Raw genomic sequence first — 27142 nt, forward strand, 5'->3', positions numbered from 1 at the left:
AACACCAAGTACAAGCTCATATTAATCCCTGAGAGCTGTGTGTGAGCTGTAAACAGCTGAACATCCAGCTTTTGGGTCAGCCCAGCTGCAGCCTGGCCTGTGGACGGGCCAGCTCCCTGCACTGCCTCTGTCCCAGCCCGAAGTCCCAGGAGCCACTTCCCAGGTCCCTGGTCAGTGCAACCAGACTTGCGGCAGCAGGCCAGGAGGGCTGAGGCCCTGTCCAGCTGGAGGAAGGACAGTGCTGCTTTTGTGGCCCCATCCTGGGGCTCGGCACTGAAATTGGCTCCTGACACACTGACTTCCCCCCTGAGCCCTTCTCTGACTCCCTCTCTGCCTCAGTGCCTCCAGCTGTTCACAGAAGCCCACAAGGCCCCCTCTGAGTGAACTGCAGTGGCGGCATTGCCCACGAACGGCCTTCACGGCCCAGGGCCCTTTTCCCTGGCTGGGACGCTCGTGGGACAAGGGCCAGTCTGGTGCCAGCAGCTGTGTGTGTTCCATGTCAGGGGAGGGCTGGCAAGCCAGATGCCGCTCCTGGAGAGCGTCATGCAGGGGAGGATCATGTATGGGTGCAAGCACTGACTTCCAGCTGCAGGCCGAGACCTTTCAGACACCAGCTTCTTCTCTGCAGTGCCCAGTGACAGGACCTGAGGGAACGGCCTGCAGTGGTGTCAGGAGAGATTTAGGCTGGGTATTAGGAAAAGGTTCTTCACCCAGAGGGTGGTTGGGCACTGGAACAGGTTCCCCAGAGATGTGGACACACCGCCAAGCCTGACAGAGCTCAAGAAGTTTGGACAGTGCCCTCAGGCATATGGTGTGACTCCTGCAGAAGTCCTATGCACAGAAATAATTTGGACCCAATAATCCATGTGGGTCCTTTCCAGCTCAGCTCATTCTGTGATTCTGTGATTCTCCAAGGCATGGCCCCAGTGATGGGGCCACTGCTTCAGAGGAGAGATGCAGACCTCTTTGCACCATGGATACACCTCTGGGAACAGAAATCCCAAATGAAAGAAATGAGCAGGGTATAGTGCTACTGCTGTTGGTCTTCAAGCCCTCTTATGACTGGTTTGCAACACCAGGCAGGGGCAAGCAAGATGTCAGTGTGTGGCTTTCCACATGCACCACAAGACTGGGAGGAAGATGGGAAACTGAGCTCTCTGCAGGAAATATGGGCCAAACATGTTCCCAGGAAAGGGCTGCCTGCTGGTGACAGCCACACCATGCTTTGTTGTCATGACATTGCATAATTACCAAAGACTGAGAAGTCCAGGCATATCTTAATCTGCATCAAAAAGGGGAAATATGTGGAAATGAGGAAACAGATAAAGCAGCACAGTCACAGTGTCCAGCAATCCTGCAAAGAGTTAAGGCAGCCTTTCAGAGCTCCTGGTATCAAAAAGTAGAGATGAAGCAGCAGGAATAACAACCAGGGCCAGAGGTTATTCAAAACAGAGAGGCTCCTTCAAAAAGAAGTCATGTCTAGAGGACAAAAATAGTATCAGAGAGATAAGACATAAATTCTTGATAGGGCAAACAAAAGAGTGATCAAAGAACAGCCTGTAGAAGCAGCCAGCAGCCCTTTATGCAAACACTTCAAGAACTCCAGATCTGCTACAGTGTCTGTAGGGTAGACAGGAGAGCATGTCTTCACAGCAGAGTGACGCCCCTGGGGTGACACGATTGCTGCAAAAATGGCTCCAGTGCCAGAGCCCAGCAAGGTTTGTACTGAAATTGGGCACACTCCTGGCAGCATGCCCAGATCCTGGCATTGCAGCATGCCTAGACCCTGGCACTGCAGCAGGACACAGCTCCTTGCCTACACCTACTGAGATCCAGCCTGCCCATGCTTCCTGCTGAGCCAGACCTGCTGGATGCAGCTGTCTGTGTGGCTTTCAGTTTGCCTGGTGGGACCAGAAGACGTTGGACCCTCTGGAGAAAGCAGAACTGATTTGCAATACCCCTCCATCCTCCCTGCCAGAGCCTGGGTTAAACTCAAGGCTGAATTTTTGTGATGTGGAGCAAGGGCAAGTGTGAAGAATTAGAAAGTTTCCTGACAACTTGCCTCGTCCATGGCTTTTGAGGTTTCATGTGGGGCCATGAAGGATTTTCAGAGATGCCAGATACTGGTAACATAGGAGCTGAGAGCCATTGTTCTATTGGGAATGTTGCAGAGTGGGACCAGGGATGTGATTTTTTTAGACTTTTTTAAGTTATGGAATTCTCCTACTCCTTTTGCAAAGACCTTCCAACCTATTCCTACTGACACCGTTTGCTTTCACAGCTCTTTAATTTTTTTCTTGAAAGGCCCAGACACACAAAGGGGCAAGGAGAGGTGACACCTCTGAGTTGCTGCTGTTGCTGAAGGCAGAGCAGCAGTTGCTTCCCTCCACTCCCCAAACCTGCCAGATACCTGAGACAGAGCACACCTACCTCCCAAGTACATCCCAGGCTGTGCCCTGCTGCCATGCCAGGGTCCTGTCTGTGCACTTGCAGCCCCAGTACACCTTTTCCAGGGCAAATATGTTTGAGTACAGTGAACTCCCTATGGTTGAGCTTCATATTTGAGCAAAGGAAATAGAAAGGCAGGCTCATGGACATGGGGACTCCTGGCCCTGCCAGCTTTGTTGCAGGAAGAGGTGAAACATAGACAAGGGAGACTGGTTTTCTGAGCCTTGGAGGGAATGTGGCTGGGCAGTCTCCTGCTCTTTCCCTGAGAGGTAAAAGACTGCAGGAGTATCTGCCCCCAGGCAGCTCCTATATTGGCAGAAAAAGAAGAAAACAAGAATTCTACCATAATTGGCTTAGGGTTAGTTTTTGGGCATGGCTGGGAGGAATATATTTGGAGAGGGCCACCCTGAACTGGCCTGCTTAGCGCTGCTGAATAAAGGTGTTGCAGAGTGTGCAAATCAGCAGAAAGCAGAGCCTGACCCCAGGTGTGCAAGCACCAGTCCTTGCTGAGGAGCACAACAGAGGAGAACCATCACAGTGGAATGCAGCCTGGCTGTGAAGCCTCAGAGAAGACTTGAAGGCTTGTTTTTCTCTTGGTTCTGTGTTTCAGTTGAGATGCAGGCCAGGCACATCCAGCAAGGTGGCTGAAGAAACACAAATTCATCTGCTCCTGCCCTGGACCTCCTCTGATGGTTGGGTCTGCTGATATGGCCAGTGCCATCAGTCTCCAACTGCACAGACAGCCTTACCAGCAGTCCCTTTTCTGCCCCGCTGCCTGTGCTGGCCTCCAACTCCTTCATGATCATTCCTACTCCCACCAAGATTTGAAAACACAATGTGCCACAGCAGTTGAGCTTGAGGCCTCCAGGTCTCTTGTCCCCTTTCACCAAAACATGTGGTCTCAGGCCAGCCCTGAGCAGCAACCACTCCTGCCAAAACTGTGGCTTTCCCATTCATGGCACACACTACCAGGTAAGTAAGACCATCTGTGCCCTTCAGAAGTCCCTTTTATCACAATCATTATCGTGGCAGTAAAATGATGAGGATTGTCCTGGTGTAGTCTCTGCTTGAATATCTGAGTATGGAAGGCACATCTTCCTGCTAAAGCCCAGTCACAAACCAAAACACCTCACAAGTCCTTCTGAAATCTGTGCTGGGAGAGGAGGAAACCCAGCTGTCGTTAATAGCTGGTCCTGACAGAAGGCCTAAAAACTGTGGTTTTAGACAAGAAATTAGAGACAGCAAGATTGCAAAAGGGTCATGGAGCTGAAAGAAAAAGAAGGCAGTGCTAACACTTGCGGAGTTTCCCTCTCCAATGAGGAAGCTTCTTGCACCATATGTGATTTCTCTGCGTGCCCGTTTCCTTTCCGTGCTCGCACCACTCACAATCAGATGAGTGTGCAGTGAGGCAGCCGGGGTAGCTGAGACCTCAAGCCTGCCCTGGGAGCAGAGGCAAACATGGCCCTGCAATGGATGTTTCTCCTGCTCCTCACACCTGTGCTGGCAGCACAAAATCGTGGTAAGCCCTATCCCAACCATTATGGAAAACCCCAGGGAAGAGGTAAGCAGTGCTCCCTCCTCTGTCCCCAAGAGAAGGTTTTACTGTGCTCCTTTTGCAGAGCCTCTGTGCAACTTTATGGCGTGCAGGATACAGCAGCTCTATCTGGGAAGTCTGACGTCCACACTGGGGCACAAGTCCACCAGCTGGGCTATGGTTAGGCAGAGATTTGTTTAGGGATGGAGGACAGGAAAGCTTGGGGTGCTGGGAGAGCCTCTGCAGAGTCTGTAGTGTTCCTCCATGGAGCTGGAAATACAAGGTGTCCATCTGTCCTGGCACAGTGCCAGGGTACCATGTCCTCACCACAGAGGAGATGGGTGCTGGTGCCCGACCAAGACATGGAGAGCCATGAGCTGAGCCCCTGGGTGTCTAGGAGAGTCTGGGGACAGGACTTATCATATCCTGGGATTGCTCTTGAATGCCCTCCCTTGGTGCTGGAAGGATCAGGGCACCCCCAGGGTTCTGCTGGGCTCCTCCTTCCCTGGCTGCACACTTTGATGCCGGCAGAGTCAGTGGGAATGTGCAGGCTCACATGTTGTCTGTCCTCCCAGGAGGCTGCACTGTCTGGCAATTGAGCTGTGGGTACAGGAACTGTGACCTTGCATTGTCCTGTATCTGTCTTGGAGTATTTGTCTAAACTCATTTTCTTGGAGCTAGGTGATAAAAATCATTAAACTTGGAGCTAGGTGATAAAAATCATTAAACTAGCATCTAATCCTGTCATCCCGGTCCACGGTGGGGTTGTATCTGGGTGGATGCAGGCTAGAGAAAGCAGCTGATCTAGTGGCTGTGACAGAGTACAGGGAATGGCATCAGAAACTTTAATGCTGATGTGAAGTGACACCAGGCTCTGTACTATGTGAGAGGTGTCATGGGAGCCTGTTTCCTGGGAAAATGTGTGTGGTTGCAGAGAGTGTAAGCACAGCACACGGTCACGCAAAAAACAAGGGCTAAAACTGCAACAGAGGATATTCTCCTGCCCAGAGTGTCTTCCCATTGCCCAGATCCCTGCTGCAGCTGTTCTCCCAGGCCAGCATGTGCAACCATGGCTTTCCTGTTTGTTTTCAAGGTGCACACTAAGACCAGGATCTGTCTGTGTCGTGTACAGTGCGATGCTGCAGGGTCCTGTAGGCCTGCAGACTCTTGTCACCCTTTGCAGATCTCAGTCACCCAGCCATGCCCAGAGGAGTCTGGCACTGCCCGTGACACAGATGATATTGCTGAGTTTGCACCTTGGTGCTTGTGAAAAGAGGAACCAAGACAAAAACATGTGGTGACCACACCCAGCAGTGTGAGCTGCCCCGCCTGCATCCTCAGCATGTGGGCTCATCCCATCCTGGCACCTCTGCTGAGCTCCAACCTGATGGATCAGGATCCTTCTCCTGCAGAGGCACAGGGCAAGGAAGATGGCTCGAGTGACGCAGGAGGGTCTCTCCCATCTGTGCTAGGCAGGAATGCACTGACAGTGGCAGTGGGGCAGGGTAAAGCTGTTGGACAGAGAGAGGGAACAATAGGGAGGGATCCCTGAGCACCTCCCACACCCCTGGCAGATACAGGTTACAACCCGTTGTGCATAGTGTCACAGAGAACACTGCAGGGAACAGCAGTGCAGCAACAGGCACGGGATGTGGTTTGCAAGTGTGGCTGGTTGATAGAGGAAACACAAATTTTGCCTCCTTTCCTTAGACACGTGTCAGATGTCCTTTAGCATCTGGTGGATCAGTACAGGTTAAAGTGCCACCATTTCCCAGCTCTTCTCACAATGCCTTGTTCAGTCACTTACTTTGCCACTCCTTTCCCTGCCATGACTCCCAAGCAGAACATCCCCAGAGCTCCATCACTCTTAAAGACCCGCTCAGCAGCTTTGGTTTGTAGTGAGGAGTACAGAGATGCTCTAAGACCCGTGTTTGTGTTTGCAGTGCCTTGCAATACAACTCTCCACTGGTGGAAAGAGTGGCTGCTTTTCTTAGCTCCTCTCAGCAAGCACATGGCATCAAACACAGCAAGACTGCAGTGCACTTTGCTGTCACCTCTCTCAGCTGCTGAGCTGCCCTGCCAGAAGGGTTGAACTTCGCCTACTGCTTCTTAGATTTCACCTTGTCCTTTCCTCTTTGTGTGTGAGATAATATAGTGTAAGAAAGGACACCTTCTGCTGTTAAGCAAAGGGCTGAACCCAGCAGCCTGACCTGAATTATCAGCAGAGCTGTTTCTCCTTTCCCCTTCTGGCCCATGCTGGGCCTTTGTTTAGCCTGCCAGGCTCATAACTCCTTGCAGCAGGGACAGACAGTCCAGACATTTCCAAAAAAGGCTTTCTATATTCATGGATAATAAACAATACCAGAGAGGAGAGGATTCATTTAATAGCATCAACTAGGAAAAAAACCCAAAACAGTAAATATCTGCCTTTGGAGGCAAATAGACCACCCTTTAGTTACCACTCCTGTCTCAGGCATTCAGTATTTCCCATTTCACAGTGAGCACACATTGCACGTTACAGAAGGTGCCTATTTGGTCACATCAAGTCTATATTTTCCTTGCTGAAATTTCACTTGACTCAGCCTCCTTCCTCTAGCTGTCGTATTCCGCTGTAGTGGTATTCTCCAGTCACTGGATTCTTGGAGTATGGGAATGAGCTGTGGGCTCTGCCTGCCTTTTCTGATCTCTCCCAGCCAGCCCTTGGGCTCTGCTCAGCATGGTCCATGCCCAGCTTGGATCTGGGTGCTGTATCAGCCTCTGGCTGCCCCTGAGCACAACAGGAGCACATCTGGCAGGTCAAAGGGCACAGGGGAGCCCGGGAGGAATTTAAAAAGTGGGGCCAAATGACCACCTCCATTCCCAAATTCAGAGAGATGCTGTAAGACCCATGTTTTGTTCTCAGAGGCTTACAGTGCAACTCTCCAATGCAACTGGAAAAACAGTGGTTTTCTCTGTGGAAACAGTGGTTGCTTTTCTTAGCTTCTTTCAGCAAGCACATGGCATCAAACACAGCTGAGAGAGCTTGGGAAGCAAAGGATGAGTCACAGAGGACAGGAATTGCCCTGGTGCTTGCAAGAGGCCCTGTGGGCTGAGAAGAAGCAAGGAGGAAGCAAGATGGTTTGCCTGCAGGAGTGCTCTCCTGTGTAGTCTTTGTGTCCGAAGGGCAGACACACTGCTGGCACATGTGTGTGTAGCAGTGAGGTGAGGTGGTCAGTGCCGCTACCTTCCCCACAAGTGTCCTCAGATGGACAAGGTTTGGGCAGGCACATGACATTCACACTCTCAAGCACTCAAGTACACCACAGCTAGCAGGCAGGTGAGACACGGGAGGATCTTCTATATGGGGTTCCAGCAAGGGTTTATTAAGGTCTGGCACTGAAGGAGTCCAGGGACAGAAGACAACGGACAGTGCAGGGTCCAGGGTTTAAATATGCAAAAGAGGAGGTGGAGCAAAGCATCAGGACAAATCAACTGAGAACATAGGGGTGGTACAAAGGGCAGGAGCCAATAGGGAGTGCCAGGGTGGACAGGCAGGGTTACATTAACCAGTGGGGAAACAGGGAGTGGGGAATATTCCAGAAAAAGATCATGTAGGGCTAAAAGGGGTAGGGACGGCCAACAGGCCAATGGGGAATACAGAACTGCGGTAAATTAGCATAGTGCTGCAGAGCACTGTGGGGGAAACCTTCTGTCTCCCCCTAACTACAGGGGATGCCTCCAGGGCATTGCCGCTAGCCTTTTCCCAAAGGGCTCACAGGCCTCCACAACTCCCCCTTCTTGTTTAATCAAAAAGGCTTCTCCCATGGACCTCTGCAGACACTTAATAAAACAGAGGAACCTAACTAGCACAACAATCATAATTAAAACCCAAAACAATTCCTTGACAAAGGATGAAACCCATCCTGTGAGTCCCCATCTTTCAAAGAGTTCAGTAAGTCCATCAGTGCTTTTCTCAGTCTTGACATTTTCTATGAGCTCTTTCAGCCTGTGGATGCTCGCTTGGATCAACCTTGAATGTGAGGATAAGTTAAAATAGCACATCCTGGCGAAGTCTTGGCAGCCGTGTCCATGTGCCAGCAGTAGAAAATCTATGGCTGCTTAGGCATGTTGTCAGTGGATTTTCCACGTTGTCCATGGACAGACACAAACTGTCTTTTTGGAGGGTCGTTGCCAGCGTGACCCAGATGTTTTGGGCCAACTGTGGGACGATCCATGTGGTCACTGGTGGTAGGGTGAGGAACATCCAGAATGTGGTGGTGAGTAGTTGGTAACTCATGGTCACGTCCTAGGAAAGATGAGTTCTTCCTGTGAGTTTGAAAAGGAAACTGGTAACTAGGGAAATACGTAACTTTGTAACTTCTATTGTCTTCTTCCCACAACACTCCACCCTTTTTTCTGTTTTTATGTTAGAGGGATGTGAGGGAAGTGAAACTAGTGCAGCAAATTAGAAGATTGCATAAAATAGAAGTATCATGAAAGAAAAGAAAGTTAAAAAGTAACAAGATCTTAAGATGGGATATAACTTATCCCATATGGAAAATCCAGTAGTTCAGGTGAGGCAGAGCTGATATCAGAAGTCGGGTCTGTGGAGCATCTGGTTCTTTTCTTTCTTCTCTTTCTCCTTCTCCAGGCTGTATGTGTCTGGTCTGTATCTTCTTTTTCTGGGTCTTCTGGAGTTCTTCTGGGTGCTGTGACTGGTGACTCTAGATATGGCTTGATGTTTTTGCCAGTGTCTTGGTTTGAAAAGACAGGTGGCTGCTGAGGAAGGCGGGAGCCTCTCCTGAAGTGGAAAATGTAAACCCTCTCCTTCCAAATTATTATAATTTTGAAATTAACGGGCTCTCAGGCAAAGATATGGGATCAGGAATAACAGTTCTTTATTAGGGAAGAAAATTTTAAAAATAAAATAAACAATGCAATAAAAAACAACACTGACAGAGTCAGAATATGACCTGACACCCTGTTGGTCAGAGTGTTGGTAGCAATCCAATTAAATGGTCGCTACAGTCTTCCTGAAGGGACAGATGTGGTTCTGTTGAAGCAGTGATCCTGTAGAAAGGGTGTAGTCTTCCTCTGAAGATCCAGTGGTGGTGTAGATGAGCCTGGTCTCCTCTGGGAATTCAGTGGAAAATGCTGCCTGTGGTCTTCCAAATGTCTGATTATATCCAGTTAGGAATGTTTGGCTCCTCCCTCTGGGCAGAGCTTCTCCCAAGGGGATGATGTAATTTTATCAGTCATGCAGTGACACTCAATGGCCCATTAACAGAAGATATCTCCCCGGAGGGAGGATTGGTTGTGGAAGAGATAAAGAAAACTGCCCAATTAACAGACGACAACTACTTTACTGACAGGAATACAATACACACACCCATTTCCAACGTAAAACAGCTGGGTGATCCACTTTGGGCCTGATCCTGTGGACACACAGGCACACCCTCTCCCCCTAGTTATTAATGGGAAAGGGCCTATTATTCGTTTGGTTTTGGGGTCCTTGATTAGCACAGGTGGCTTCTCTATGAGCTGAGCTCTGGTATTATATGAGAAGTGCCTGACAGTGGGGGGGATTTGGCTCTGCAAATGAATTCTTAAGAAAATTGATAACATAAAGAGCCTCAATCATTCAATGCTTGATAGGGTTTCAACCTCCCACATGCTGCTGATCAAGGACCTGCTTGATGGTGGTGTGCTTCACCCCTCACTGGGCAAAAACTGTTGGAATTTGAGGGAGGCGGAAGCAGGGCCATTGTCAGTTTTTATTTTCCTGACCAAGGTGGAAAATGCAAGGAGGAAGTGTTTGATGACATCTTTTAGCTTCTCTCCTGCATGAGCCGAGGTGAACACAGCCCCAGGGAATGTGTCGATGGACACAAGAATGTACTTGAGTCTCCCAAAGGGAGCACAGTGGGTGACATCAGTCTGCCTCAACTGCAGACTTTCAAGGCTGTTGGGGTTAACTCTGGCTCCCATAGAAAGCAGGTTAAAATCTTGGCAATTGGGGCACAAGCCATCCATTGCCCTGGCTTGATCTTGTGAAACTTTAAACATTTGAATAAGGGCTGGAACATTCTGATGAAAAAATTGATGGCTCAGCTTCGCTTGGTTGAATATATCAAGGAAAGTAGTTTGTACAGCCATGGCCAGAGCATCAGCCCTCTGATTACCCTTGGCAACCAGACCTGGGAGGTCGGTGTGTGATCTCACATGCATAATACGGTATGGTGGCTCTCGGTGGGAGAGTAGATAAACTAGCTTTGAGAGCAAGTTGTGTAAATTTGGATTGGAGACCTCCTTTAACAAAAAATGTTCAGCTCTCTCAGCTACCCCATCAACACAGGCTGAATCTGTGACCAGATTTAGAGGCTGCTTGAACTTCTCAAAGGCCCTGACAACGGCTACTAATTCTGTAGACTGTGGGGATCCCTGAACAATTCGGACACCAGACTCCTACTCCTAAGTGTCTGGGTTCTTTCAACTCGTAACTGACTTGTGGGATCCATCTGAGCCATCAGTTAGTGCCTTCAGAGGAGTTCTACTTTTTTAATGATTTTGAAACCAGATTAATGGTCGAATTAAAAAGTTTGTGTTTTGGGAAATGAGATGAAATTTGACCTGGGTAGCTGTCAAGAGTGAACTGGAGGTTCTCATTCGTCTGGAACAAAGTATCCAGATCTTTTACTGTCAACAGTAGGTATATGCATGTGAAATCTTCCCCCGCCAGGGTCTAGAGGCATGGCCTGGCCTTTGTGATGAGCCAAGCCAGCAGGTCTTGGGGTGTTGTAATGGTTTTAATTGGTTGGTGGGATTGGAGCACCCACTCTATAATTAGAAGTTAGTTCTTCAAAGTGGGGTTCCATTGAAAATTAATCCATGGAATTTGGGTGACTCACCCAAAACTTCAAAACAAAAAGGCAGCTAGGGTCTGCACGGTGGGCCTGTCTCATGGTCAATGCTTTGGATCTCGTTGCTCAATACCTTTTGGATTGCTACCTTGGCCTCCGGAGTGACGGTGCGCCATGAGTTGAGGTCCTCGCAGCTTCACAGAAGGTTGAAAAGCATCTCAAGGTCCTCTCACCTCAAGGTCATGATCCCCACCAGTGGATGGACCCAGCTGATGCTCCTGCAGAGCTGGTGAAAATCCCTCAGGGTCTTTGGGTCATCTTTGATGGTGAGCTGCTGGGGTACGATGGCCCGCTCGCCAATTTGGAGTCCAACGTAGGTCTACGGGCAGGTGCACTGAATCTTTTCCATTGCAATTTCAAATCCTGCCTCCTCGATGGCATGGAGGGTCTTTTTGAGCATAATATCTAAATATGTGTCCGTCTGGGTACAAATCAGAATGTTGTCCATGTAGTGGAGGACAATGGCATCTGGAAACTTTGTTCTGACAGGTGAGACAATGTGGGTGACAAACCACTGGCACAAAGACGGAGAGTTCATGCCTTGGGGGAGTATCCTCTAGTGGCATCTTTTCAGGGGGCTTGCCTGTTCAAGGGAGGGGCTGAGAAGGCAAACTGCGGGGCACCTCTAGGGTGGAGTGGGATGTTAAAAAACAGTCTTTAATGACTGCCAACCTCCAATGCCTGGGGAGCACTGAGGGTGAGGGCAGGCTGGGCTGCAGGGGACCCATATCTTCAGTGACCTCATTGATCTTTCTGAGGTTGTGCAGGAGCTACCTGTCCTTGCCGAGGTTTTTGATAACAAGGGCAAAGGGGTGCTCCAAGGCTGTTGGTTGGTACGATGTGGCCCTTGCACAACTGCTCCTGCATGAGGGTCTCGAACACTTTCAGCTTTTCAGCTGGGAGGGGCCACTAGTCCACCCACACCAGTTTGCTGGTCGTCCAGGTGAGTGGTGGAGTGGTGCGCTCCACAGTGGCCGCAACTAGAAATCCTGTGGTGTTGAAGGGGCCTCTAGCCTTGCCCCCCATTGAGATAATAGGTCCCTGCCCCATATGATAATGGGAGCCTATACCATGACCGGTTCTATCACAGCCATCCCACCCTCAGGTCCCTCAATTAGGATGGTTGTATTGCTCTTCATGGTGGTGGCAGCACCACCAATCCCAGAGAGCACTCTATTCACATGTACCAATTTCCAGTCCAGGGGCCACTCAGAGCGGACGATGATGGTGATGTCTACTCCAATGTCCGTCATCCCTGGAAGGTAGATCTTGTCTCCCTTATTTAATAGTTTTGAATACTGTGAGAGCTGTCACAGCTACCAGGAGGCGTGGAACAGTTAAAAAGGAAAAATGGTGAGGCCCCCTCGCACTGAAGTCAAGAGTGGGGCCATGTGGGAGAGACCAGCCATGCTCGTGAGCAGTCACAGCCCCTTCAGCTCCTAAGGCTGCCTCCACTGCAGAGTTTCCATGCCCTCAAACTGCTTCTTGCTTCAGGCCAAGCCTCATATGGCTCTTTTCAAGCAACTTTCTTCACAGTTCTGTGGCACCTCTAGGATCAAAGAATACCCATCAGTGAAGAATCTTCCTAGAGGCACAATTCAGGGCCCTGAAATGCAAATTAAAACACGGGAAATGCTTTCATGAGTAGCTCTCACCTGACTAGATTACTTGATGCTCAGTTTGCCAGTCTGGGGATATTTTTTCCCCACTTATTTGTCAGGGGTTTCATTCTGTCTGGGGAGGTGCAGCTGTTGAGGTCCGCTACTGCATGAGGTCTGCAGAGCTCTCCTGCTTTCCTGGGGAGTCCTGAAGCCACTTGGGTGTTGTAGGAAGCACTGCAAACTCTCTGTGCCTGCCTGACTGTGCCCTGCTAACACTGGACAAAGATTGGGTAGCTACAGCTAAATTGATATGGTAGAGGAACACTCACAGAGAGTTACAATTGTTATGTGAAAAGTGGGGTCTGGTCAGAGGGTAGAGACCCAAATGCAGATCCATGCAGAGAGGCAGCAGCACTCCTGTCTAGAATTTATTGAAAACGAATATGGAGATTTACTTCAATCAACTGCCCAATCTACAAGTTGCAAAACAGAACCAAATGTGCAGCTGGTGAAATACCTACGTGATTTTAAGTCCATTCTGCCCACTCAGATGAGGCGGTGTCACTTGGGTGAGGATGGCAGGGATATGGAACAGGAGGGAGCTGCTCCTAGGAGCCAGCAGATAATTGTGAGAGGGACAGAGCAGAGGAAATAACAAGTGTAACATCCAGACCAAAAGCAAAGTGGCAACTTGAATGGGATTTTGCTGCAAACAACTGTTTAACAGATCCTGTCCAGCAGAATGACAGGAATGCCAATGAGTGGTGCCAGCAGAGTCTGGTGCACTCCCACAGCCCCTGCATTTGTGGGAGAGAGCAGCATCCCCCAGGCTGCTGGACCCCCCTGGCTGGGGTGTCTCCACAGCAGCAGGTGGGCAGGATAACCCTGTGGATAACCCTCCTGCACTGCCCCTCAGGGTGTGGGGAGGGATCAAGCATCTGGGGGATGGGGCTCATCCTGGGAGGTGCCATCTCTGCCACCCCTCTGAAGAGAGAGGGATTGGCACCCCTCCAGATGCAGCTCCCTCATCCTCATGGATGCTGCTGGAGCCCGGTGACCCTCAGGCTCTGCCTTCTGGCCTTTGCACACAGGAAAATGTAAACTCCCCTCCAACTGGGACTCCAAACTGTGGTTTACTCCGAGGAAGAGCGACTATGCCTTGGACGAAGTGGTGCAGCTCAGCTGTGCTGGGAAGATTCCTGGGAAGTTTGTCCCATCTGTCACAGAGATTCAATGCATTTCCAGAGGGGACGAGATCCTGTGGAATGAGACTGCCACCTGCAAGGGTAAGCACAGCCCTGCACCACCCTGACCCAGGGTCCTGAGCTGGTGGCAGACCCTCTGTGACCTGCTGTCCTAGTTTAGGGCAAATTTGGGAGAAAACCTGCAAAAGGAGGCCCCTCCAGAAAGCAAACCCACACAGCCCCTCCCTCCAACCGGTTCGGGAAGGATTCCTCGGAGAGAAGTGGAAGGAACCTGTTTATTTAACAGGCACAGCACCCCCAGCACACAGAATGAACAATACCAGATGATAACACTCCTTCACCACTCTGAAAAGGATGACAAATTCAGAAAGTCTCTCTTGGGGGGTGGTTGCTCTGTTGTCAGTCCCTCTGGTGCTGGAGATGGCTGCTACAATCCACGAGGTGCAAGCTCTCGGTGTTTCCAGGTCCCAGTCCAGAGCAGGTTCAAGTAGTTCCAAAAAGGGAAGGAAAAAAAAGAAAAAAAAAAGGGAAAAAGAAAAAAAAAAGTCCAGAGAAAAAAATTGGACTGCTTAGCTAAACTAGCTAATGAGCAGAAGCAAAAGCAAAAGCAAGAGCGAAGCAGGAGCAAGCAGAAGCCAGAGCAAGAGCAAAGCAAAAAGCACAGCAAAAAGCAAAAGCCGCACTATGTACTCCCTGTCTCTGTGTCCCGCCAGCCGTGGGGGAGCGGGCTGATAACAAAACCCAAAACAAAATATTCACTCTTCAGAGCCAGTCTTGAAGGCACAGAACATAATATCCAGCATAAACAGAACACACAAATGGGGATACAAGCATCATAACGTCACCCTAGGACACCTGCTCATGCAGATGCCAGTGCAGGAATGGCAGGCCTGGATGCCCTGGCTTTCCCCCATGGCCTGGCACTGACAAGGCTCTTTTTGTCTCAGCACCTTGCTGTAGGCACCTGCTGGGGGTCTGTGCTCCTGGGAGGGGTTCAAAGGCAGGAACAAGGCTCCCTGCACTGGGGGCCACATTGAGCCTTCCAACAATGGCTGGGTGTATGGCCAAGGTGGTGGGAGCAGATGGAACTCTGTGTGAAGCCTGGGAAGGAATTCAGTCCCTGCCCAGCCTTTTCCAAATGGAGCCTGAGTTGGGAAGCCTGCAAGACTCTAGTAGGCATGGATGGCACTGCTCTTGGGGTGGTCTGCTGCCATCAAGAACTCTGTTCTCGACTGCAAGAGAGGGATCACCAGTTGAATGTGGTGACCAAAGGAGATGGGCCCTGTCCAAATCAGAGCAAGCGATATCCCAGCAGACCACTTCCCAACCTGCTTACATGAGCTCCTTATCCTCTCCTCTGTGCAGAGAGATGCCCACAGCCCCAGTGGGACTCACAGCTCCAGTTTAACCCAGACCAGAGATTTTACTGGGTCACTGAAGAGGTGTCACTGAGCTGCTTTGTGAACGACGCTCCTCCCCTTGCTATGATCAGATGTGCAAACTGGAAGGGTGTTTGGGAGGTGTTGGACATTTCGGGAAAATGGCAGAGGCTGGCACAGAAGCTGATCTGCACCACGGGTAAGTTGGGAAGCAGTAGGTCTCCCCTGCCATGTGCACTCTGCACTGTGGAGGGGACCTGGACATCCTGCTGTGTCTGTGAGACACCTTGGGCACAGCTCAGAGTCAGGTCCCAGTTGGGAGCAGTCTCCAAGGTGGAGAGGGTTAGAAGCCTTCAGCGTGGGACAGGTTTTCTCCATCCCTGCATCTGCCAGTCTATTCCTGAGTTGTATGTCACAGGGAAGTCAGAGGGGATCCTGATCCTCAATTTTCACCTCTCTCCCAGTGTCCTGTATCACCTCCTTGCCCAGGCACATGCTCTTTTTCTGCTCTTGAGGGTCCTTGGGTTTCCTCATGGTGTTGAATGCTGTCATTAACCACAGCTCATCATGGAAAAGCCTTGGTCCCTCTTCTGCCTGAGCATTTCCTTGCTGAGAAAGACTCTCACACTTTCTCCCTGACAGCAAAATGCCCAAAACCTCAGTGGGATGCAAGACTTCAGTTTTTGGAGGACAAATCTGAATACCCACAGAATAGAGAACTGACACTGACCTGCCCCGAAGGCCTTGAGCCCTCCTTCCCTGAGGTCAAATGTACAAAGGGAATTCAGGGAGTGAGTTCTGGAAAGCCAGTCTATGTGGATGCCTGGTGGGGCAGGAGCAGCGCAGGTGCCTGGACGCGCATTGAGGAGGCTGTCCTGTGTATGGGTAAGTGAGGCTGCAGCAGCTCTCCTGGGTCTCCCCTCTGCCCTCCCCCTGCCTGGGGCTGTGTTGCCTGTGCAAACTGCTGGAGAGGACAGCGCAGCCAGGAGACAACAGACCAGGCAGAACCAGCTGGGCAAGCTGAAATCCCCTGCAGTGCTGCCTGAGCAGGACAAGTCTGGGGCTCCCAGCCGGGTGCCCAGGCCAGGGGCAGGATCCAAGGCTGCCCCCCAGGTGCCCATGGAAGTTACAGGAGCTTTGTGTGCCTCCAGGGGCCACCCTGGAATGCACAGGTTTGCTTGTTCCCCTGCTGGCCCATGGATAAGGGACCTGGGGGACATCTCCTGATCCTGCAGGGGTTGGAGCAGAGGGGAATGAAGGGAGCCCTGAGGATGCTCAGCCCTTGGCACTGGGACAGGAGGCTGTATTGGATGCACCTGGGGGAGGAGCAATGCCATCCATCAGGAGATGGAGATGCAGAGCTGTCCCTGGCAGAGACACAGCTGTGCTCAGTGGGGCATGGCAGTACATGGCAGTGCTCAGGAGAGATGCACAGGGAGAGATAGGATGGGAATCTCCTTGCTTGGGGCTGTGGGAGGTAGATAGGAGTGTTCACAGAGAGAAGTGGGTGGATAGGGGCAGGTTCATGGATGAGTGATCCTTCACATTTTAAAAGCACAAGGAAAGGCCCTTCCCAACAAGGCTTGTCCTCAGGTCACATCCCAGCAGATGGATGTGTCACCTTCCCTCTCCCTTCATTGCCTGGAGGGGTTCCTGGGATTTCTCTCCCACCACTCACCCAGACCCATTTCATCACCTCCACCTAAAAAACTTTCACCTCTGACAGAAATGTGCCAAAGGCCCCTGTGGGACTCCAGACTCCAGCTGGCACCAGACCTGGAGAACTATAAGAAGAATGAGAAAGTGATGCTGAGCTGCCCTGAGGGTTTCCAGCCACCCTTCACTGAAGTCCAGTGTCAGACTCAGTTCCAGTATGATGTTTATGGGACACGTGTGTACAAAGAATTTTGGCTTGGAAGAGACTCCAAGGGTGCCTGGGTCCCCATTCAGTCCCATGTGGAATGCATTGGTAAGGGAGGGACTTGGAGCAGGATAATCCTCTGTGGGATGAGATCCTGAGAACATCTCTGAGGGGGGGCAGCAGGGGAAGGCCAGGGTTTTTTCTTGGGCCCAGCACTGTGAGGATGGAAGCTGTGGATGCAGCTCCTGCTTCCAGGCCAGGAGGAAATGGCTCCAGTTGTGCTCTCCCCTGGCACCAAAGGATGGCTGCAGCCACACAGCTCAGAGGGTTTGAGGGAGGCAGCATCCCTGTGCTGCTCCCTCTGAGCTGTGGTGCAGCCCAGCTGCAGACACACCCTCCTGGCTGCCCTCTGTCCTCCCCAAGATGTCCTGGTGTTTGACTGAACAGGGGCGGTTGTGTCACTGGAGAAATTCACCCAATGGCTGACATTCGGTTTCTTAGTGCACCATGACCCCAAACTCCTCCTGCTCCCCTTTGAGAGGGCTGCAGTGACCACCTTCACTCTCCCTTTCCATCCAACCGGGCTGGGGTGGCACAGGGACAAAGCTGCTGGCTGTGGTGCTCAGCTGGGCATCTCTGGTCTTCTGCCATCAGGGATGTTTGAGAGCAAAGCCTCTGCACAAGGGGCTTGTCACAGCATTTCCCTTTGTGGCAAAGTTGGTCTGCACCTTGTGAGATCCCTTGTGTGCCCCTTTGGCAGAAGGCAGATTGTATTTTAAACCCCTTCAGGCCTCACAAACCCTCTTGCAGAGGCTTGAACAGGCAAGGGCTCCTTCCAGAAGCCAGCATCCTTCTCTGTAGGAATCACTGCCACAAAGACTCCCCCTGTAGCATTGGACAAACTGCTGGGACCAGCTGCTCAGCTACGGCCTACTGAGCCTGGAGCATGGTGAATTTGGTGAGGAGGTGATGAGAAGAAGGAAGGGTTGTGTCAGGAACAAGGGGCAGGGGCAGGTAAAACAGGAGATGTGAATGCACAAGGCACTGCTCAGCCCCTGTCCCCCTGCCCAGCGGTGTGGGGCAGGAGGAGAGCAGCCAAGGCACCGAGTGAGGGAGAACAGGGAGATACAGAGTGTAACAAGGGCCTGGCTGATCCCTGTGGCAGGGATGAGCCGTGGCTGAAGGGCTCTGCATGCCAGCAGGAGTGCTGGTGCCATGGCCCAGCAAGTGCCACCTGAGCTGGGCTGGGTGACAGGCCTGCATGAGAGGCTGGAGGGAGTCCCCTGGTGCAGGGGTGAGTGTCCTGGGAATGTCCCTGCTCTGGGCTTTGGAGGAGGGAATATGGTGCCCATGGACACAAGTGTGAATGGGGCAGGTTCATGGGTGAGTGATCCTTCACAATTTCCAGGCATTGGGAAAGGCCCTTCCCAACAAGGCTTGTCCTCAGGTCACATCCCAGCAGATGGATGTGTCACCTTCCCTCTCCCTTCATTGCCTGGAGGGGTTCCTGGGATTTCTCTCCTACCACTCACCCAGACCCACTTCATCATCTCATCATCTCCAGCCCAAATAACACCCACTTTCACCTCTGATAGAAGGGTGCAAAAGGCCCTCGAGGGACTCCAGACTCCAGCTGGCACCAGACCAGGAGAACTATAAGAAGAATGAGAAAGTGATGCTGAGCTGCCCTGAGGGTTTCCAGCCACCCTTCACTGAAGTCCAGTGTCAGACTCAGTTCCAGTATGATGTTTATGGGACACCTGTGTACAAAGAATTTTGGCTTGGAAGAGACTCCAAAGGTGCCTGGGTCCCCATTGTGTCCAGTGTGGAATGCATTGGTAAGGGAGGGACTTGGAGCAGGATAATCCTCTGCGGGGGGAGATCCTGAGAACATCTCTGAGGGGGGCAGCAGGGGAAGGCCAGGGTTTTTTCTTGGGCCCAGCACTGTGAGGATGGAAGCTGTGGAAGCAGCTCCTGCTTCCAGGCCAGGAGGAAATGGCTCCTGTTGTGCTCTCCCCTGGCACCAAAGGATGGCTGCAGCCACACAGCTCAGAGGGTTTGAGGGAGGCAGCATCCCTGTGCTGCTCCCTCTGAGCTGTAGTGCAGCCCAGCTGCAGACACACCCTCCCGGCAGCCCTCTGTCCTCCCCAAGATGTCCTGATGTTTGACTGAACAGGGGCAGTTGTGTCACTGGAGAAATTCACCCAATGGTTGACATTCGGTTTCCCAGTGCACCATGACCCCAGACTCCTCCTGCTCCTCTTTGAGAGGGCTGCAGTGACCACCTTCACTCTCCCTTTCCCTCCTACCATGCTGGCTGATGAGCAAGGTTGTCTGACTGCAGAATCCCTGCATGACTGGGGTGGGAAGGGAATAAATTGACCTTCTGGCAATCTTTCCTTCACAGAAGTGCTCCAGGTTGACCATAAGACCCTTGAGATTTCCAGCACCAGCATCCAGCTGAAATGGACCTGCAGGTTCCCTGATGCCTGCCACGGCATGAGGGCCATGTGCCGGCTGGCAGCACCTTCCTCCCCTCCCTGTGAGGCTGAGGAGGTGAACGGAGAGCAGATGTTACATGGCCAGGAGGGAACTTTCACCTGCTCCCCTCTGCAGCCCTTCACTGAATACATTGTCACCATTGACTTGCCCCCCAACACAACCCTGTTCTCATGGTTGTTCATGACACGGGAAACAGGTACGTGCACAGAAATATCAGAGACAAGGAGCAGTGCAGAGCTGTGTCACAGGGTGGATAGATGTTCCCCTCACCTGTCAGCTCAGCCTGATCATTTGCTCTGTGCAGGGATGTGCCTGGGATCAGAGCTGCTTGGGTCCTGTGGAGCTCTGGGGAAGGGGCTGGGAGAGCCCTGAGCAGGGCACAGCCCGTTCTCATTGTCCCACTGCACACCACACTGCCGTGCTTCCCACTGCTGCAGCACACGCAGCCTTTGCAGGGGACAAACCCTTTGCAGGGAGTCCCTTTGCGGCCTGTCCCTTGGCCAGGAGCTGCTGCAGCCTCCTGTGGCCTCAGCCCCTGCCCATGGCCCTGCGTGTGACCCCACTGTCTGTGCTTGCAGTGCCGGACCAACCGCAGCAGCTGTGGCTGGATGCCGACAGGGGCTCTCTCAGGTGGAGCGCGCTGCCCTCCTGCAACGGGGAGATCATCGGATACCAGGTACCGAGGCACCGGGGCAGACCCTCACCTCCCGGCCTGCAGCTCTCTGCAGGCACACTGGGAGGTGTGGGCAAGGGACAGCCGTGAAGAAATACAGGAGGATTGAGAAGCTCAGGGCTCCTCTTACGGAGCACGTCACCACAGTGCCTGTGATATTGCAAGGCCTGTCCCCGGGCTCAGTGCATCTCTCTGCAGCCCTTCAAACGAGCAGCCTCCCTCTTCCCCTCTCAGAGGCTCAGGCCTTTGCTCACAGAGGGTGCTGCTCACACATCCTCGGTGTCGGCTCCAGATTCCTCCCCTCCTCTTCTCTGTTGTGAGCTCCCCGCATGGGGCTGAGGCTCCCGCCCGTTCCTGTCCGGAGCCTTGCCCAGGCACAGGGGGCAGGCACGGGAAGGGCAGGCTGGCAGGGACGCCGGCAGCTGCGGGCACCTTGCCAGCGGGCAGGCGGGAGCCGCTGCGTCCCAGCTGCGTCTCCTGTCCGCAGCTGAGCATCACAGCCAGGCACGCCGGGGACAGCAGCGTGCTGGAGAGCGAGCGGCTGCGGCTCAATGGCTCCGTCACCGAGCACCGGCTGCCGGAGCACGGCCCCGGCAGCAGCTACGCGGTGATGATCCAGGGACTGACGGCTGCCGGAGCCGGAGCCGCGCTGCTCAGGGAGTTTCACAGCAACAGCAGCTCCGGTGAGCTTTGCTGGGGGGCCGCGCCAGGAGCCCGGGCGCAGACGAGCCCCGCTCGGCAGCCTGCGCTGCCCGGGGCCGTCCGTGCTGCCCGCCCGGGCCTGCCGACGCTCGTTCCCCGGCTGCTCCCCTGCAGACACCCCGCGGCCGCAGGGCATCGGCTGCCGCAGCGCCCGCGACGTGGCCCCATCGCAAGGGACGGCCGTGCTCCCCCTGCGCCCCATCGCCCGCGGCTCTGAGGCCGCCAGGTGAGCGCAGCCCCGCGCCTCTGCAGCCCCGCCGTGGCTCTCCCCGCGCCGGCGCTGGCCCGCAGACGCCTCCCTCGCCCCGGCGCCCGCGCCCCGTCCCAGCGCCTCTGGGCCCCGCAGGGAGCACCAGCTGATCGTGGCCACGACGCGCGACGCCTCGCTGGTCGAGAGCATCTGCTCGGGGCAGCCGCGCCTCTCCAATGGCAGCGTGTACCTGGCCGCTGTTCTCAACCTCACCGCCCCCACGGACTTCGTGCTGGGCGACGGCAGCCGCGGGCAGGGCCGGCACAACGCTGCGCTCAGCCCGGGCCGGGACTACACGGCCCTTCTGCGCCTCGTCCGCCTCGGCCCGCAGGTACCCATCGCGGGGCTCCTGCTCGCTGCCCGGCTGCCGCCCGGGCCTGGGCCCCTCGCTGCCTCTGCGCCGCCTGGGAGGCCGCGCTCCTGGCCCGTGCCTCGGCACCGCGCTGTCCCTGGGCTCCTGGGCCGCAGCTGAGTCGCTCGCTGGCCCTGGCTGGGGACCTGTGCCTCCAGCCCGGCTAGCGCCGCAGGAGTGGCCTGAGCTCTCCCTCCTGTCTCCTCCAACAGGCAGAGAAGTTCACCTGTGTCTGCTACAGCTTCTCTGTCGGTAAGTGTCTCCTTGCTCATGGTGCCCAAGCCTCTCTCCTGCTGTTCCCTTTTGCCAGCCTGGCAGCTTCCCTGGATGTGAGCTGGCCCAGCACAAGAGCTTTTGGGTCTCACGTGGAACAGAGCCAGATCCCCACACATGGGGTGATCCTCTCTCCCAGAAGAAACCGCAGCCAGGACACAGGCGTACACACTTGCACATAGCCTTTGCCATTCCTGGGGCCATTGCCAGCAGGAAACTGGGCTATGGCACTCACCCCTGCCTCTGTGTTGCAGGCCAGACTGTGGGCCAGTGGCATTGGATTGTGACTGGAGTGGTTGTGCTGTTTGTAGACCGCCTTGTGGTTGCAGTCATCCTGTGGCTTGTGCACTCCAGGTGAGTAGGGAGGGGACAGGTTCAGCAGGTACAAGGGGGACAGGGTCAGCTGGTACATACACAATGCCAGTTTCTTACCCAGGACTGCCCTTTGCCTCTCCAGGAAAAGGAAGTACTTGCCCAACAAAACTAAGGAGGATAATTAAAAGGTAGGAAAATGCAATTGTGCAGACAACCATCACAGAGGGGACTATTGGGCTGTGCGGCAGGTGGGATGAGAGCAGCAATCTCCCAGGAGAACCTGAGTTTCAGGAGAAGCAGCAGTTTGTACACTGCACTCCTGATTTGCCTTAGCTGGGGACAATCAGGATGGCTCTGCCCACTGAGCCCCACATGGAGGCAGAGCCTGCTCCCTGGCAGTGCTCCGTGCCTGGAGCACAGACAGGGTGAGCAAAGACGAGCATCCCGAAGGCTCAGGTCTTGGAGTGACCCATGTCTGTGCCACCCTCCTTGGGGATCTGCAGGGAAGGGTCTGAGGAGGGCCAGGCTGAGGGGCTGCTGCTCTCACCTCAGCACTGACAGCACCTCTGGGGCCCTGTGCTTGGGCACAGCTGGGATGGAGGGGTTGGGCTGTGGCAGGCACTGCCGTGTGCTCCAGCCTGTCTCTGACACGGAGTGCCCTTTTTCTCCACAGGTAAAGCTGGCTAAGCTGGAGATCAGGCACTTCAGCCCCAGCCAGGACCATGGAGACATCCAGAGCAGTGAGGACGTGGAGAAAATGGGAAGGATAATCCCAGCCCAGAGCTGATGGCTGCCATGTCCCCTGGCTCTCCTGTGACTGAGACCAGCATGGGGATCCCATGAAATTCATCCAATTCAGCAGGGCAAGAGGAAAACAGAAGGCCCTGGAGGGCTGAGCTTTTTCATTTTCAGCCCCTTCACCGCCCAGGGTTTGCTTACTGCTTTTCTAAGGCCTTTGAATCTGGCTTTCTGTAATCCTTTTTTCCAGGCTTTGCTTTCATTTTTGCTTTCCTGGAGGCAGCACTGAAATGCCAGATTTCCCAGTCCTAAACTCATGCTCAGGTTGATGGCATTCTCCTGCTGTCCTTTGGGTTCCCAGCCCTTCTGCCCTCTGCTTTGTGACTCTGCCTGTTCTGTCGACAACAAATAAAGGCTTATGGTTTGCAGGGGCTGCCTGTCCCACACAGCTTCTGCCTGGTCCCCTCATTGCCCCTGTGGGGTGATATTTCCCTGCAGGGAGCTAACTGGGCCTTGTTGAGGGGAGCCATGAGCAGGGCTGCTGTGATCCTGTATTCCCCTAGTGCTGCCTGACAGCTTTTCTGACCTACTGAGCTGAGCAGGACAGCTCTAATGGGAGTTTGAAGCAGATGTGTGGTGGGAACCCATCAAGGGCGATGGCCCTCCACACACATTTTGGCCAAGAATGTATTCTGTGCCCACGCTGTGGTATCTCTGTGCTTTCAGCTCCCTTGTTGCCCCTGTACCAGGTCAAACCTGGAAGAAAAGCAAAGATCACGGGTCACCACCACCCTGGCCTTTATTGGTGAGACACAGGACAGAAAGCCATGGGGTCACTCCTGGTTCCGGAGTCTTCTGCCTTTGTGCAGCAAAGACAGAACCTGTTTCTATGGTGCTGTTTGAAACACATCCAGCATATTCATGCGGAGACAGCGTAACCTGGGATTACCATGGTGCAGCACAGGCTGATGAGGGAGCCTCTGTGGAGCTGGTAGGGCACTGGCACCTGGAGCAGCACCAGGAAGATGCAGCCCCAGGAAGAGATTGTGTGGGGTTTGAAGGACCAGTTTAGCCCTGCAGGACCACGGCTTGTCCCACTCTTGGCTCTTGTTGACTTTGGGCTTCGTGCTTCTCCCAAAGTAGGACACATATCCTGTGCTCCTGAGCACCATGGATCTTACAGCAGTTTGAGACTTCTCTGACCAAACACAATGTGGGTGTTGGTGCTATCCCACTTTCCTTGGGGTACCTGAGGGGACAAGGGAACCTGGATGGGACAGCTGTTCTCTTCATCGGGAAGCATAGGTGAAGTCCTGGTGCCTGTGCTCTGGTCTGCATACTCAGGCTGTGATTCCAGAGAAGTTCCTTCACAAATGCTGGGCAGAGGCTCAGGTTCCCATTTCAAGGCCTGGCCAAAATTTGGAGACAGTCTAGCCTGTGTTCTCAAGCCACAAAGGACCCTTGGGGTGGTTTTTCAGGAGAGTGAAGCATCTTGGGGTCATGCACATCCCTTTTTCTCCCTCTTGCTTCCACTGTTACTGATGAAGGGCTGTGCAGGGAGCAGAAGTCCCATCTAGAGACAGGCTGTGGTCATGGCCCTACTTGAAATTCCCATAGGTTTCAAATGAATTCAAATAACTGAGGGCTAGTTCATAGCAGAGCCCATACTGTTCCTGTGGATAAAAGGATGCACATGAGACTCTGGTGGACCAGCACCTGCAGTGGCCTGTCAGCACTGGTCTCCAGCAACTTCCTGACACACAGCATGCCAGACACAGCTGCAGTCCACCCTCCTCCTCCCAGCTGAGCCCACCTTCCCCAGCTGAGGAATCCTGCCATGTGCTCCAGGAGCTGCAAGGATGGGCTACACCAGCACTGGAGCCAGCTGGTTTTGGCAGGAGAGCCAACATCCATGACACAAAGTGTTAAGCAGCCAGGTGGACCAGAAAAGGGACCACTCATCATGCAGGATGCTTTGGTGCCCCTTCAGTTCTGCAGAACCTGCCACTGAGGGAGTGGCTATGTCCCTGCAGCAGAAAATGGAGCTTTCAAAGATCTCATTGGCACCTGGCCTCAGGATGAGCTGAGCACAGAGGGGCAGCTACTGGGGCAATGCAAGATATGGCTCTTGTTGTGGTGCTGCCATCCCAGCTGGGTTTGAAGTCAGCACCTACCACATTTCTAATGAACTGTCTCCGCCTCCTCTTCAGCATCCTCACAGCCTGGGACACATCCACCATGCCCTCGCTTTGGATCTGCTCACACAGGAAACTAGCAGCACAGAAGATCCCACTCCGGCTGGCTCCGTCCCTGTGGAGGAGGGCAAGGGGAGCTTCATTTGCTCTGGGATGGCAGGTGGCAGGACTGAGCCTCAGAGGTGTCCCCCTAGCCCCCCACACTACCAGGATGATCTTGGCCACAGATCCCACACCCAACCAGCCTCCACCGAGAAGCCTTTCCTCCCTCAACCTAGCTGAATTCATATCCACACGTCCACCCGAGATGGAACCGTGACCAACATCGCTGACCCAGCCTGAGCTGTGTCCAGCTCTGTGCCATGGCTGCTCCTCCAGGAGACATCACTCACCAGCAGGTGACAAGGATATGTCCATCCTGGCTCTGCCGATGGTGCGTCTCCACCTTCCCTAGCAGGCTGATGATGGTGTCAGGGTGTGGGGGAAGGTGCTGCTGCATGGGCCAGTCCGTCAGTTGATGTAACCGGATTTCCACTGCAGATTTCTTGGGCTAGCGGGGAAGAAAGACAGTGGGCTGGGCAGAGCAGAGACCTGTTGGCTTTGTGGAGGGAAGGGGAGGAACAGTGCATGCCAGTCCTGCCTCAGCTGTGCACACTGGATCAAGGGAGCAGCCCCACAGTGGGACATGCCACTCCAGACTTTGCTCTTCTGCACCAAGTGCTCTGAGAGCAACAGACAGACAGAGCATAAGAGAAGAGCTGAGTACCAGGTGCAGTTCACACTGACACCGGTCCTGTGTCCAGCTGCCTGCAATAATTCCCCTTCCATGAACCACTGAGATGCACAAACTCCATCCACAGCTGCTGTCCTCCAGTTGGAAAGGCACACAAAAACACCTCTGAGTTCTACCTCTGCCTGCAGCCTCCCTTTCTTGGGATTAACCTCTCTGCCGAGGCAAAAGACTCTGCTCTGGCCAGTGCCCTGCCAGGACCCCACCAGATCCCTCTGCCATCTCCAGCTGTGACTTTGACCCCAAATTAAAGCCTATTGACAGCTGCTCCTCCCAGCTCGTGCAAAGATTCTTCTCAAAGGAGTTTGCCAGCTCTGAGCAAAGGGCCCACCTGCTGCCTGTTGCTGAGGACAAGTGTCCAGGTGGTGAAGCCAGCCCCAGGCTCCTCTGAGATCAGCTGGACGTGGAAGCGGCCATAGTCATCTTCACCCTGGCTGGGCCAGAACTGCACGTATGTCTGGGGGAGGGCGAGAGGTGCATGATCACACATGGCTCCCGCCTGCCCGCAGGGCAGGGCTCGGCCCCTCCCATGGGTGGGCTCATACCAGCCCCTCGCCCATAAGCCGCATGCCCACGGCTCTACCAGACACTTGCTGGGCACCAACCCAGTGCTGCAGCCAGAGGACAACACTCCATCAGAGGGGACACCTGGGTAGGGGTCAACACGACCCGAGGGATGCTCGTTTGCAGTGAGACCGAGGACAGACCCCTGCTGTGGAGCTCTGCTGCTGGGACTGTCCTCAGGGCTCTCCCAGCTTGTGGAGCCCCACAGGTTTGCGGTAGGTCCTGGTGCAAGCAGGGCTCTCGTGGTAAGACCCTTGCAGGGCCAAAGGCAGGAATCACACCGCTCGGCCCCACAGGGAACCAGGAGAGGGGAGAGCTGTCCGAGCTTGGGCTGCTGACCTTGTCCAGCTCCTGGAGTTGATTCAGCACAACTACCGATGTGCAAGTGTAATCCCAGACCAGAGCCCAGAAATCCACCAGCGTGGTGGGGAAAGGCAGCTGTGTGATGATGATTCTCTCCTCCTCGGTGTACGTCTGCAAAAGACACGACGATGCCTGTGGAGAGAGCGTCCCTCATTCCCCGAGAGCCCTTGCCACAGCGGGAGCGGCTCCCTGCTGAGATGGAGGAGGCACAGGCCACCGCAGCCCTGCTCAGAGCAGCTCATGCCAGCGCCCCGCTCCCTCTCAGCCCATCGCCGCCGGGCGCAGCTCGCAGCAGGCTGTGCCGGCGCACGGTGCCGCGCTGCCTGCGCAGGCAGGGCTCGCCGATCGCGATCGCGGGGGCCATCTCCTGGCAGCAGGGCCAGCAGTCTCCGTGCAGCAGCCCCAGGCCTGGGACGCCTCCCCCGGGCGGGCTGCTCTGCCCCGGCTGGAGCAGGGCCGCGCAGGAGGCGCCCGGCTGCCCGAGCAGCTCCCGCTCCC

General features: G+C 54.0%; 2 protein-coding genes and 1 long non-coding RNA gene across 7 annotated transcripts in view; 2 read left to right on the forward strand and 1 right to left on the reverse strand.

Moving 5' to 3' along the window:
- Positions 1-3617: 3617 nt before the first annotated feature.
- On the forward strand, positions 3618-21992 carry LOC119695529 (the record flags this gene model as incomplete). Its single annotated transcript, XM_038124235.1, has 13 exons — positions 3618-3967; positions 13574-13768; positions 15053-15265; positions 15709-15951; positions 16793-17035; positions 18523-18765; positions 19335-19625; positions 20008-20105; positions 20590-20785; positions 20919-21030; positions 21151-21385; positions 21619-21658; positions 21934-21992. Coding segments are annotated over exons 1-13 (2229 nt in total), but the record flags the coding sequence as incomplete, so codon positions are not given.
- A 2-nt stretch (positions 21993-21994) lies between these two features.
- Positions 21995-23180, forward strand: LOC119695600. The gene is made up of 3 exons (XR_005255254.1): positions 21995-22033; positions 22137-22182; positions 22668-23180. It is a non-coding gene; the product is annotated as an uncharacterized LOC119695600 (long non-coding RNA).
- A 333-nt stretch (positions 23181-23513) lies between these two features.
- The window catches only part of LOC119695597 (receptor-type tyrosine-protein phosphatase T-like), a 55289-nt gene continuing 51660 nt past the window's right edge, over positions 23514-27142 (reverse strand). For all 5 annotated transcript variants that reach the window (XM_038124441.1, XM_038124438.1, XM_038124440.1 and 2 more), the window contains 5 exons: positions 26621-26755; positions 26049-26174; positions 25320-25477; positions 24907-25042; positions 23514-24405 (listed from right to left, as the gene is read on the reverse strand). In XM_038124441.1, the coding sequence (XP_037980369.1) occupies positions 24331-24405; positions 24907-25042; positions 25320-25477; positions 26049-26174; positions 26621-26755 (630 nt within the window). In that variant the 3' untranslated portion in view covers positions 23514-24330. The remainder of the gene's footprint in view (positions 24406-24906; positions 25043-25319; positions 25478-26048; positions 26175-26620; positions 26756-27142) is intronic.

This window comes from Motacilla alba, chromosome Z, assembly GCF_015832195.1.
Source record: "Motacilla alba alba isolate MOTALB_02 chromosome Z, Motacilla_alba_V1.0_pri, whole genome shotgun sequence".
NCBI classification, from domain to species: domain Eukaryota; kingdom Metazoa; phylum Chordata; class Aves; order Passeriformes; family Motacillidae; genus Motacilla; species Motacilla alba.